We start from the raw sequence: 14,497 nt of genomic DNA, 5'->3' as shown, positions 1-14,497 counted from the left end.
CATGAGCTGTGACTAATTCCTTGCATCCTGTTATGCTTTCTCAGGTGCCCTAAAATATTAAATACATATTATTAATTTTGAGTTTCTTTTCAAATAATGAAAATCTTGTGTTTTGAAATATTTCCTGTAGAGGCAGTTCAGTTTCACTGCTGTTGTCTCTCAAAAAGAAGATTTTGTTTCATTCATTTACACAGTCTCTTGCATCCAACTCTCCGAAAGGGAGGGAGGTTTTCAGCTCTTCTGCCTGTTCAGAAAAAAATTGAGTGGAGATTGATCTTTTTTCAATGTAATTTTCTTTCATTTCAGACTTCAAAAATTACAGAAGTGATAACTTCAGCGCTGATCTAACCACCCACTTATTTGACATTTTTAAATGGTTTTTATTTGGGAGTTTTAAAATACTTTGTAAAACAGTAGGTACTGCAGTATCCCCGTGCGCTGGGGTATGCCTATGTGTGTTGCTTTACAAACCAAACCAGCAGTGGATGAAATGAAGAATGCAACCACCAGGTTGTACGTCTCAGGTCTGAGAGTAAGAGGCAAAGCCAGGAATTCAACACATGAGCGAATCAGATTCATAATCTTAGAAAGACCACACCAGTCTCTTAATTTTCATTTCCTTTAAATCTGTTCATGAGTAAGATCGAGGCGTGTCACAATGCCAGTCTTTCTGAAGAAGCTTGTGCTGAATACCTGAAATGAAGTTTTTAGAAATACTGGTTGATGAGGAGCATAGCTGTAATATTGCTCAATGAGTGTTTTCTCACACTAAGGATATCTTTTTAATTTTACTTAAAATGTAGGTGTCTCACGTAGGTAGTCTTTAATAATTTTCTAATCATAGTTTGAGCTTCTGAATGAAGTTTTATTCATGACCTAGAAATCTGAGTTAGCAGAGATGCTTCCCATCTGTCTGTAGTCATACACATCTGCAGTAATACATTTTCAGTAGTGAGTCATTTTTGGCTTATGGACAGATCTATAATTGAGAGAGAATGCTACTAAGGAAAAAAAAGCTTTGGAAAAAAAACTTATGGTGAAGACAAATATCTCATAAAAAGCTAATAATGACAGAATTACTATCACAACCTCTTCTACTGTTTTCACCATATTTCCTGTCAAAAAGACCATTTTGTAATCATGTGCCATAAAAATAAGGGCTTATGATTGTCAAAATATTACGCTACATTTTTGGAAGATGTTTTATTTGATACTAAAGTAATTTGACTGAAAACATAGAATAGTACAAAAGTTACAGTATTAAAAAATAGTGGACAATAGGTGAAAAGCCTATCAGCTTTGCTTTTAATGGTATGCTGAAAAGGGGCATTCTTGGCCTTAGTTTGAACATTTTTATCAGCAGGAAAAATCCTTCACTGATAAGTATAGCAAAAACTGCTGATGCCATAAAAAAAAGATGGAAGTGCCGTAGAGCAATCAAGTTTGCTTTGATAACCTCTACTCTGTCAAATTGTGTTCAAATTTTAGTTCATAAATACACAATGAGAGACTGTTGGCTCTACTCACAGGGCAAAACACCCCATCCTAAAAAGTAGTAGTTTTGTTTGCCCCAGTGATGAATAAATTGCTGAACCAAGTGCAAAGTCTTTCATCTTAGGTGTGGTCCCAGAATGTGAAGGACTGTGAAGGAGAGCAATAAAGGTTCTTCTGCACTGGATATTGATGTAACTGCTCCTGCAAGGCTTTATCTTGTTCTAGCACTCTGACCAGTACTTTAGTGACTTGCTGTTGATTTTAAGGATACAAAGGATCAGAGACGTGACTTTCTAGGAGAGTATCAAGGAGCTTGGTCTCTCCTGCAAGGAGATCAAGAGATGGCTTAGCGATACCTAAGAGGTACCTGTGCAAAGAACATCAGGGAGTTCTTCCATCTGCTGGGCAAAGCTGTAAGAAAATGTGATGACTGGATGTTTAAGCTAAAGTGACAGTTAAGCAAAACCAGTCAGTAAAAAAGGACACTTGCTGTTGGAAGAGCTTACTATGTATTATGGTGAAGTCTATGGTACTGGCAGGTTTTTTATGATGATGTTTTTCTAGGTGTCTCTTATGATCTATATCGGAGAGACTCAGTTTGATTCCAGTAGTGTCTTTTAGGCATAATAGTACCAACTCATTTCACTTTTATTTTGTCTTAGGATGTTTTTTGTGTATCCCTGTGAGCTGTGGACGTCACTTTCTACATTTCAGTCCATTTTTGTAGGGTATCTTTGCATTTCCTAAGAATGTAAGGTGTGCCCATGTTTCAGAAGGGACCACAGGTCCATCTGTCCTCTGCTCTGTCTCCAAAAGTGGCCACTAGTGGATGCTTAAGAAAAGTATCATCTTTGTTCTGCTCTTGCTCTTCATGAAGCAGCTCCTTCCATGGCTTGCTCAGCATAACATAGTGCAACGATTGCTATGTATGAAAACAAAGCAAGCATGCACGGACATTTTTCTTGCCTTTGTCATTTACCTGCTTATGGATTTCTGACCTGGGTTTGCATCGTGACCATCAGTGACCACTGATGGGTTTTCCATAAACTTCTCTAATTCCTTTTAAGAACCACTTAAGGTTTTGGCATCCGTGATACCTGTGACACCAGATTTTACAATTTAATTACATACTCCGTGACAAAGCTTCCTCTTGTTTTTAATACGCTGGCTTACTGTTTCCCTATGTGGTCCTTAGACATTGAATTGAGACATGGTGCATATTTTATATGCATTTGTTATATTCCCCACAGTCGTTTCTTCTTCAGGCTGGGGAGTACCAGTGCATTTCTTTCTCCTTTTTCAACAAGTTATTCTGTGGCTTGGACCATACTTACTGTCTGTCCTGGCAGTTTTTCTAGTTGTCCATCTTTAAGATAAGTGCATCTTAGATTTAGGTAATGCCATTATAATGTTTGGAGTTTCAGTCCTTTTCTGAAGAGTATCTAACGTTCTTTTTGGCATCTGATTCAGTAATCGCTTCACTTTTGTGATTAATTTATTGATTTTAAAGCTCCCTGTACAGTTTCTCCTAGACTGTACTGACATCTAATGGTAAGGCAAAGTGACTTAACCACACTTAATGGCAGGATAAATTGTCTGACAGGCAAATATAATTATATATTTTCTTCTTAATTCAGTATTAGTTTTTGTAAGACAAGATGGAGTAACTTCAATTTTTGCACAGAAAGCCTGACCTAATACTTTTTCTTCTGGCAATTAATCTCTTTTTGTTCTGCTTTTTAGGCCACACATTTTTAAATGTAGCTTATATCTTTGCAAGAGTAGTTTTGAGTAGTCTTGAGTACAGTGAAAGTGATGTGATGGTTTTACACTGCAGAAGTTGTTTGTATAAGTCACAATATCTCCAGAAAAGAATTATTGAACTAAAATGTAAGAACAAATGCTGTCCTGTAGAACTTTGGAATAATGATGTTCCAGTCTTGTTGTAGCAGTCTTACTACTGCTGCATTTTGAGGAAACATGCAAAAAAAATTAGTTCAGATATTAATCTTAAATTTATGTTCTATGTTTAGGTGTAGTGAACTGTGTAACTTCAGCAAGATAGAAGTATCACCTAACTTCCATTATGAACCACCATTCCTCTGATCCAAAATTTGTTTTATAGAGAACCAATATTGCTGCTATTGATGCTAGAAATGTTCAACTACAAATTGTAGAGCTTTTTCAAATAGAATGTTTCTCTCATACATCTTCAGCTTTATTTTATCTTTCTCAGAAAGTTGACTTCTTTATTATGTAAATGTGTCTTTGCTTTTATTTGAATATTAAGCTAGTTTCTTTGACTTGGCATTTTAGCATTTTTACATGTCATTTTACTTTCTGCTGTTTATCAACTTGATACTATCCTCTCTTTTGCTGAACACGAGATACTTTGTTTTGTACTAGAGAAATGTTTTGAAATTTAGATAAATTTCCATTTCTCAACAACAGCTTTCTCACAGTTTAAGTTGTCTTCAGTGTATGTTGTAGCCTGTCCTTTTCCCAAACAAGGGAAAAACTTGAAACTTAATTTCTAAGGAACATCAATTGTTGTAGTGTGAATAATTCTTATTTCTGGGTTGTGCATTGAGTTAGGTTTGCAGAAAAGCTTCCTCCTTTATGCTTTGGGAAGAGTCAAGTCCATAAAATGGGTTTCAGAATTCCAGAACGTATGGTTTAAATTTGTACCCTGGTGCTCTGCTTTTAGCTGCACATCTTCTGTGGCACAGAATATCTCATGTGCTAGGAATATCTGGCATCCAGGCACGAAGCTGGTGTGCATCCTGTGAGCCCTTCTGGTCATTTCACTGAAGAGAGATTCAAACATCATTGGGTGAGGGGAAGAGAAAGAAAAAACCCAAACCCCAAACTGTTGTTTCTCACCTGTTCAAGTGAACAAATGTGAGGTAAGATATTCACATTGGTGGTCATACAGTTGCAACAGTAGTCACTGCAAAAGGCATCCTTCTGCTTGGTGAGCAGCCCCAGTTGTCCTGAGCACACCATCCAGCTCAGAGATGACTGATTGTTTTGTCATGAAATTGTAGGTATGATTGACTTGGCTATAAGGAAGATATTTTTTTATAAATAAGGATGGTGAGACACTACAACAGTAACCCGGAGAAGTTGTGGATGCACCCTCCCTGGAAGTGTTCAAGGCGAGATTGGATGGGGCTTTGGGCAACCTGATCTAGTGGAGGGTGTCCCTGCCCATGGCAGGGGGGTTGGAACTAGATGATCTGTTTTACTATCTGAAACAAACAGTTACTGAAAAATGTATAATTATTTAGGATAATTAAAATATTCATTACAAGAGGAACAGCATTTTCATTATCTTCACTTATTGCTTCCAGGGCTCTGCAGAATGGACATTTTGAGACTTGTGAGGTGTCATGGAAAATAAAGATCTTATTGATTTGGGTAGGAAGGAAATAAATTTAAGTCCTCAAAACCTGATGGCAATGGAATATGGAATATAAGCTTACAATTTTTCTTAAGATAGCCTTATTTTATACCTTTTGAAAGTAGATAGTAGAAAGAAAAAATATTTCAGCAACTCAATGTAGTTTCAGACCAAAGAGCATATCTTAGAATGGTTAAATTAAATGAAGATTGAGATTCCTAAGGGTAACATGAAACTTCATGACCTTATTCTCGATGTGTTAATGATCTATCGGTCTGTTCTGTGAATTTCATTTCTGTTTTGGATTCTTTGTGCTTCATCATCTGATTTGGGACAGCCTACAAATCCTTTCATGCAACAGAAGCTGACAGTGAGGCAAAGGTAGAAACCAGCCTTCTGCTGTTCCTAGCTGTGTAGGTAAAAGCCTGTACTCAGAAGAGTTTATACTCTGAATCTTTTTGCAAGTGGGCTAACTAATCAGAGGTTATGCATGATATGCTTTACAGTTTTTCTGGTAGGCATTCCCCACCCTTTCAGTTTAGCAGAAACACGATTCAGTCCATGCAAAATTCTCCCATTAGACAGATGCAAAGGAAATGGTCCTACACATCACGCTGCAACCTTTCGGGTTTGATGGGAGTTCTTCCTTAGTAATTTGGAGTTTGTCTCCACCTACAAGTATATCTAAAATTAGCCTGCTGGTTTGCCTTTAAAAAAAAAATTTTCTTAGTTTGCTTTCTCTTCATCATCTTTCTCTGGAGAGAAGATAGTGGGTTTTGAATGGGCCTTGCTTCAAATCTTCTCACTTGGAGCTTATGTTTATCCTTTACTTTGTTACCAATATTATCTGTTTTGAAAACTGAAATCAAAGTTGACTTATTTACTTAGCATTCCTGTTTTAGTCTATAGGATTTGCTCACTCTCCTATAAAAATGTTGGGAGATTCTGTTTTCCTTTTATCTTGAAGTCTCAGAGTAAAGTTCTTCCTTTCTCAAGAAAGAGCTAAATGCTCCAGGTTGCAATACTCGAGGCATATTCTCTTTAAAAAACACTGGAATCATCCGCTTAACTGAAAGAAAAAACTCAGCAGTGTATATATTTTAATCTAAAATTGTACTACTCAAGAGTTCTGTACATTGGTGGTATCTCATATGGCTTTGTAGCTAATATTTGACATATGATAAGCACTATATATTCTTAAATCACTTGGATTCTCACTGTATCTTAAAATACTGAACTACAGAAGTCTGCTCTTAAATACTATTTTGTATTTTGTGTTCTGATTTTCAATTCATTAGGCAGTGTGCTTGTAGTTTCAGTGAATTTCTCAAATACAATTATTCATGTTGTGGTTTAGTAATTGCAGTAACTAATGCTCCCATAATTATATAAGGCTTTTGTTTTGCTGGGAAATGCTTCCCTTATCATCATCTTCTCTTTGTGTTACAACATGAAGTATAATAAAACTGTATGAGGGTTAAATTTAGAACTGTGTTAACATGTTAATTTAATTTTTTGCTCAAAAAATTTTTTTTGAAACTTATGACAACTTACTGTGAAAAACATTGTTTTAAAATTGTTTTTAAAAAGAAAAAACTACTTGATTTATTTGGTATGCCTTGGTGCTACTGTAGACAGATAGAAAACATCTGGTGACACTTTCAGTGGTAGGTCAATAGTTACAGATGGTCTGTTTTTTTACAGCTGTCATCCAGCTTTGTACATAGAATGACTACAGTGGAAAAATCTTTTGCTGAATGAATAAACAAAACAGCACAAGGAGGCCAGCAGGCGTATATGTTTCTACAAGATGGGAAATTAAATAAGCTATAAAAAATTAAACCAAGACTAGTATTTAAAATGTTCATTATTCTGGTTTATGTTTCTTATCCTCTAGATCTTTCTGTGTGACTACTGAAGGAAGTAGATTATAAAACAGAAGTGATAAATAAATTAAAGACTAGTTGGGGACCGATCCTCTACACAAGTTTGGGGTGTTGACTTAAGGAAAGGCAGGTGGCTATAGTTAAGATTTTAAAATGCATGTTAGATTTGATGTAATGCTTGTGCAGCCTTATAACAGAGCCACATTCAATGTTGAAGAAAGTTGTGTTTTATAAGAATAATCAGCGTTGGGAAATGTAACAGAAAATTTCTAAAATGGCAGCATTCTTTTTGTTTTTTAAAGGGGAAAAAAATGGGCTTCTACATTCTTCATCAATTTTTCCTCTCCCATTCATGATGGGATGTTATATTCACTTGGAATCAGACATTATGCAAAGCAGCAGAAGAATCTGGAATTTGAGGGTAAAGAAAAAAAGATGTAGAGGGAAAGTGGAGAGGAGGATGAGGCTGAATAAAGTGTTAACAGCATGATGAATATTGCACATTAACTCCATTTTTAAATGAAAATAAGCACAAAGAAAGGAACTTTTAACAAAGTCCATTTGCACCAAGCAGGGTAGTGCTTGTAAAGATACCTATTTTAATGCAAATGTGCAGTTCTTGATATTCAAAATATTTTTCTTTATCATTTCACTCGGAGAGCATGAATCTTCACAATAAGTTGATGAAATGTGTCTGTGTTGGGTTTTAGAAAAGTTTAGCCTCTAGAAAGAAACAAGCAGATTTCTAGGCTCAGTCACTTGTGAGGCCATTCAATGCTATCCACTGATGTTGAAAGCTGTTGGGCAGGAATAAAAAGAAACAGGGAAGTGGATTTTTTTGGCTCATTTTAATGTGCACTGTGCTTGTAATACAGCATTCACCGAGTTTGGTTCTCAAATCTATTGAGATATTTCAAGGAGGATAAAAGAGGTGCTCTGACTATGCTTTTTAGAGGATCTGTACGCTTAGTTTTACCCCATCTACTTGCTTGTGTTCATTTTATAATCTATTGCTTTGATTAAATCAATGTTGAGGGATTTTTCTTCTCTCCCCATCCCCCTTCCTGCTTCTCAGTGGTTTGGCTTAAAACGCAGACTGCTTGTTGCAATACCCTTATGCTGTCTTGCCCAGCTACACGGTATCTGAAAAGTGCTTAGTTGTATTTGCTGCCAAAGAGCTTGCCTAGTCATGCATAAACCTGCTTTAAATGCCATGGAGTTGATATAGATGTTGGCGTTCTGTCTTGTCACCGTGGTGCATTTCCTCGGGTCTATGCCCCTTGAATTGTTTCCTTCAACTTCCAAGTATCAAATTCTGGTTTCCTTATCATTGAAAGATTAAAAGTTAAAAACGAAAAGAGTATTCTCGATGGCTGAAGTGTTAGGATGGAAAAGTATGTGTATGGCTTTATTGTGTCATTCCGGGTGGCCGCATTTCTGTCATTTTATGGGAATCACGTACCTGTGCCTGCCCAAGATATCTTCCTTAGCTGGCTCCGTTTGCGGTGAAAGGGGGAAAAAGTATTTGAGAGTCAAAAGGTGGAAAAAAGCAGCTGTCTTGAAGCATTTCTTACACTGGCTTGTTTGAGCTGTGCTGTGTGCTTGCATCTTTATGTGTTTAGAAGACAGTTTCTTGTGAAATACCAGGCTACCTAATGTGATTTAACAACTTGGAGGTTTTTTCTTAATTGCTTAAATAGATCATCTTTCTGCAAAGAGATGGGGAAAAAAATTCCTGTATTTTAAAGTTTAAGAAGTGTTATCTTTCTGTTCACAGGTGAAATTAAGTTTCTAAAAGACCATAAGCATTTCTGACTGTTGGCTGGCTTGAGAAGACCATCACCAAGCTGTGTGGGGACGTTCTTTGAGCTTCCACTCTTATGTCTCTAATGGACAAACACAAAGTGAAGCGGCAACGTCTGGATCGCATATTTGAAGGTTGGACATATCAATTTCTAATGTTAACTGCGTCAATTAATATAATGGATTACTGATATTTCTGGAGACTGGAACTCTTTTTCTTTTGGTCATTCAGTGTATTTTTAATTGAGTTGCAGTTCCCGTTGGGATTATATTAACTGTGCACAAATGCTGATTTTGGGTGAAAAGAGATCGAGACATATAAAAGCAATTAGTGTGTGAACGTTGTACTATTCTGTAGTTAAGTTTGCTTTCAACTTAGTATTTTACAGTATTCTACCCGAACGTTGTGAAAGATTGTGGTTTTATATAAAATAGCTATTGCAAAAGGATTTAGATGACACATACTGCTCTCTAGGGTCTTTCTCTACAGGTGTGCTTCATATAGATGGATTTCACAGCCTATATCTGGTTCTAGGAAGGAAGTAGAAAATAAAATGAAAACAAATCAAAACAAAAATCCCAGAAGACCCCCAAACTTTAATGAGTATTAATAAAAATACCCTGAATTCTGGTGAAAGGAATGTAATCATTTGGGTCAGTCATTTTAGCTTAAGTCACAAATGACTGAGTTGTATGCTCCTAGTATTCTTTACTCATTTTTAGAGTTGGTGTGAAATCAGGTTGAGGGATAAGGTGTACTATTTTTAAGAATATATACAAATGATAGTGGTAAATGAATTTTATATTAAAATGTTAGCTTCTCCTTAAAAAGAAAGGGAATAGCTAAATATCTTTACTAACCCATTTTGGTACGATGGGAGAAAGTGTACAGGCTTCTGGGCACGTGGTCTCTGCATTGTGTCTAACACTGAAGCAGTGAACTGCAGTTAAAACACTCGCTCCTCCACGCATTGGTCCTGAGACTTTTTTTTTTCTAGCAGCTGTGCTGGTGTCCCTGGCAGCTGATTTCTGTCCCTGTTTTTTTTTCCTTTTTTTTTGTGCCAACATGAGTGTAACCGTATAATGAGCTAGATTGAGAAGATGACTCATACTAAAAAGAAACTTTTTTGTTGGTATATTTTCTATTTAGGTAAATTCCTCAGTCCAGGTCACTGTTCAGCTGACAAAGGCAGTCACATTGAAGGGGGCAGTTGGAAAGGATCAACAAGGGGACCGTTTACCCTGTTGTAGCCAGAGAAAGAGACATTTCATCAAAGTATCAAAGGCTGCTGGTTTAGATGATTAATCTCCCTGTTAGTCTCTTCTAAAACCGGCCAAGCCTGCCCCTGATTGCCTGGCCCAAACTGTTCTCCTGTCCCACCTAGACTGGTTGGCCAGGCAGTCAGTGGAGTCTGTTCGCTGGAGACTAATCCTTGCTCAAAGTGGTGGAGAATTGGCTACTGAGGATGGGGGATTTGGGAAGGCTGCCCCTCTTTCCGGGCAGCTCTGCAGTTGGATCAGCTGGAAATTACCTAGGGGTGTGCAGGTGCAGTGCATGGCCCTCTTTTCTCTGTTCCCAGCTTCAGGGTTTTGGATCTCAGGTCCTCATCCTGGGGTCTCTGTATCTGACCCCTCAGTAAAAAATGCAGACTGTTAACTTGACAGAGAGCTCAATTTCTTACTCTTTTTTTTTTTTCCCCCCCCCCACCTGTGTCAGTGAACTGAATTGGCAAATTGTGAGGAGGACGGAGACACCCGTCCCTTTTGATGGCAGCCAGCAGTTAGATCAGCTCAATCCACTTTGTGGAATTTCAGTCTCCTTTTAGGCTTATTATATTGATCGACAAGACAGTTTAAGAGGAAAACAAGGTCTGTGATGATGTGGGAAGGAATGTTATCAGGGATAGAGTAGCCACTGTGACTGTTAAAAATAGTGGCTTCCCCTAGGCTGCGTGTTCATGTGTGTTTAATCAGTGCCTTTTGTCTGGCTTGCTTTTCCCAGCGCTGCATGTTTCACTGCATCCTATTGGTAAAATCTGTGCGGCTATGCAGTGTAGGGCATTGATCCAGTTGAAAAATACTGTAGGAAAAAAGTGGTTTAGCCACCTCTGCTTCCTAATCCCATTTACCATGTGCGAGACAAATAGCTGTGTTGGAAAAATAAAGTGGGAAGACCAGGCAGAAGATGACCAAGAGGAGAGGGGGTGAAACAGTGGATATGGAAAAATGCTTAAAGTTTTATGGTTACAGGACCCAATTTGGCTCTTTAAAATGTTCGAGCTGTTTTCTGCTCTTTCGTGTGTGTGTGTACAAGTGTTCAAATGGTCTTTGAGGTCTGTAAACACATCTCTGGCTGATGTTTTTAAATTACTATCCCTGCAACTGCATAAAGTGGGATAAAAACTACAGGACCGGTTTGTTTCAAAAAGGCTTTTCCCTATGTATGGTCCTGTTCAGGTTTCAAAATTAAATATGCAGAGTTGTTCTCTGATATATGTGCCTTCCATAACACAACCTAAACATTTTATATTTTAGAAATATGCATTTTACAAAGCTCAGGAAATTCAATGAGCTGTATAGCTATTAAAGGTGGTTTATCTTCTGTGTCAGCTTTTTTGTTCATCAGTTCATGTATAGCTTTCTTCTCTTAAAAATAATTCTCTTCTGAGGGAAAAGGTTAAGATGCATTTTCTTTTTATTGCAAGTTCCACTTAAAAACAGGTTACAATGATTTACTAACCAGTACTATTACTAACTATATATTTTTTTAATAAATTGTTTAACATAAAAACTTGCGATGGGCAAACATTAATATGTTATTATATCCATAAAGAGATGTCGGTGTCATTCTGGTAGTGACATACAGCATTTCATTACTGTTTGTATCCGTGTTTGAGGAGAGGCTGGTAATGAGTTGAAATTCAGTTTCTGAGTAATGAGTGGTGTGGGCCTGATTCTCAAAATGAAATGCTCATGTTAAGAACATATGCGCAGGGTTGCACACAGCTCTTTCTGTGGAGTTAATGGATTGCCACAAAAGCTCTTGTAAGTTAGATAACTGTGCGTGCAAAATGTTACATAAGTTAAACTGCTTTCCTGTGGCTTTAGGTAATTTGCACACTTGCTTATAGTAACTACTCATGCAAATTAAGCAACAAATTGAACAGGCATCACTGGATTTACTATTACCTTGTGAGTTAATGATAGTATGGCAGTAGTAATACTAAATTGCAGTTGATACTCAATGCAGAGAAAAACCCTGATCCTATTACTTTGGGAGCAATTAGTTCTTTTTTAATACAGCTGAGTAAGTAATTCTGTCTCTGAGGTACCTATGATTCCCTTCAGTGTTTTCTCTAAATATGAAATTGAATATTTGCTATTAATCCTGAAGCTGTTTGCAATTATATTTTCTTGCACATTTCAATGGTCTGCCATGTACTTGCATGTATCATCTCAAAAGGGTGGTATAAAATCTGCTTTGTCATCCCCGTTTATATAGCTCTGTAAACTAGAGTTTACTTAGATGATGGAAATTGAAGACTGTCCCTGCACAAGCCAAATACTAAATTCTGATTTCTAACTTCCACCGGTAGCTGTGAATTCTACTTAAGCATAAAGACATGATTCTAGGCACTCTGAGATGCTAATATTAAACTCGCTTCACAATTGATAAAATAAAGTTTAGGATTCTTCCCTTGAAGATAAATAGTATCAAGGCATGTGAAAGATTAATTAGTTAGTGATTATATTGTTCTTTGTCCCCCTCTCCGGTGATGCTGGTGATTGCAAAGCATAATTATAGTCGTATGCATTTGGCAGAACAGTTGGAAGTGTCACAGTGCAAAAATAAAATGTGTTCACTTTGTGGGTAGTTTGAAAAATTCTAAATGTTTTTGGCATTTTGAAAAGTTGTTATTTCTAATTAAGGTATTATTGTACTTTATATTGTAACAGAACTGTAAACAATGCTGTGTATTTGCTTATATTCTAGAAATCTTTAATTAAATGTGTGTATGTTTTACTGACCGTTGCTTGGAAGTTACCTTGGGGATGTCTGACCTCTGTTGAATTTGCTGCGAGCTAATAGATGAAATAGGAAGGCAACAACAGAAGGTGGCTACAGCGTGAAGAAAATTTTACTTCCTCTGAATTGTCTGTGAATGGGCTTGATGTATTTATGGGCATAATGTATTTAGAGAAAATTCACTACATTGTATGATATATAGTGCTCAGTCAGCCACTGTTTTTGGTGAGTTTCCAAGCTTTAGGAAACTCTTTGAAGAGGAGAGCTTAGGGATATCGGTGGAACTGGGAGGAGATGAGTGTCTCTTCTTACCTTTCTTCTTGCTTGTTTACAGAGGTAGTGGGGATTAAACAACTACTGCACAATGTGGGAACTGTAACTGCAAAACTGAGAGTGACTTTTCCAGTTTGATGATCGCTCGAAACCAGAAATTTCTTTCCAGAGCATCTCATACACGATATTTATAGCAAAGACTTTAGGATATGCAAGTTCAACAAATCTGTGAAGACCCCATATGCCCTTAGACAGATGTTACATGTTTTTCTAGTCCTGGTTTTGAGAAAGAAAAAAGCAGCTTTGCACACCTCGGAGCTTCTCGACAACCATTACAAATCTTTTTCTTTCTTATGCAGCACTGGTATACATCCTAGAGGTTATTCTTTACACGCAGGTTGCCTCTTCCTTTTTAAAGGTACCCAGAAGAAAACTCGAATTGTATTTCAGTTATTTTAACAGTGCTGCTTTATTAAGAAAAGAGGATGATTTAGTCGGGATCATAAATTGGAAAAGAAAGTGCGTATTAATGCGATGAGTTTCTGAGATTTCAGATAAAATCTGTCATCTTTTGCTCTTATGAAGGACAGCCTTTCTTTGGGAAGGTCCGATTGCTGGCAAATAACCAAGTGTTAAGCTCTTTGAAGGACAGTAAAAGTGCATGATAAAGGATTAGTTTCCTTTCAAGGATATGGTCTAGGCTTTCATTCCCTATAAGAAAACATCTGTATTTTTAAAGTTTCTTTTTCTGCTTGTGGGTGCTATATAACATGAGGTTCCTTTCTTCACTTAATCGCTGATGCGGTATATTGATGGTTCCAGGAGGAGCGCAGAGAAAAAAAAAAAGGAATGAATTGAATTAGGTTTCCTTCTTTCCCAATTTATAAAAAAATCTTGAAATAGAGAGTGACTTAGTTTAAAAAAATGCATTTTCTTGCCTGATTTTTTTCTTGTGCATGTAATAGAGAGCTTGGCTTCTTAACAAGTGGAAAGTACCAGACTGACAAATACCAAGTGTTATTTCATGACCACTGATGGTGCCTATCTGGCTTGCGTAAACTGTGATTTGACCCATTGCAGTTATGAAGTTAGGCAGTTAAGACAAGTTTTCTGCAAATTAATAAGGGAGATAGCCTACTTTGGCAGTGCTTGGGCTTTCCCTGAATCTAAAAAAGGATTTTTACTAAAGTTGGTATGTACTGTGTAAGTTGATTAGTGAATAAAAGGGAAGGGGGATAAATGTCTCTAGGCAGTGCGTACACTTAGCTCTTATGTAAGTGGGAATTGCAGACATCAAGTTCTTTGGAAAATTTTGTCAGTTTTCTTAACTGACATCCACATTTGAAGATGTTCGTAGCTGTCTCGCTGCAGATATCAGAGAAAGAAAGGAAATAAAACGTGCAGACAGTTGTAAATCACGTAGTACTTCATGGGGTTTTCTTTACGCATACTGATCTTAGTACTAGGCATACTAAATACGCCAAGTGTTTCTTAAAAGGAGATTAATGGGCTGCCTAGATGCTTGGTGTCTTTCTGACAGACTTTAGAAGAAAGCTTATTGAGGGATTAGGGCAGCAGAGGGAGCTAAAAGATTCCTAATATTTTATCATT

General features: G+C 37.1%; 1 protein-coding gene across 5 annotated transcripts in view; it reads left to right on the top strand.

The window, feature by feature from the left end:
• The window catches only part of CTBP1 (C-terminal binding protein 1), a 249,104-nt gene that overhangs the window by 50,379 nt on the left and 184,228 nt on the right, over window positions 1–14,497 (top strand). For 3 of the 5 annotated variants that reach the window (XM_054825633.1, XM_054825636.1, XM_054825635.1), the window contains exon 2: window positions 8,561–8,721. In XM_054825633.1, the coding sequence (XP_054681608.1) occupies window positions 8,664–8,721 (58 nt within the window). In that variant the 5' untranslated portion in view covers window positions 8,561–8,663. Of the gene's footprint in view, window positions 1–8,560; window positions 8,722–14,497 lie in introns of those variants that run through there. The other 2 variants (XM_054825644.1, XM_054825639.1) reach the window with 2 other exon arrangements.

Source organism: Grus americana, chromosome 4 (genome assembly GCF_028858705.1).
Source record: "Grus americana isolate bGruAme1 chromosome 4, bGruAme1.mat, whole genome shotgun sequence".
Taxonomy (NCBI): domain Eukaryota; kingdom Metazoa; phylum Chordata; class Aves; order Gruiformes; family Gruidae; genus Grus; species Grus americana.
The sequence above is the reverse complement of the archived record's forward strand: the minus strand, read 5'-3'. Positions and strand labels throughout refer to the sequence as shown.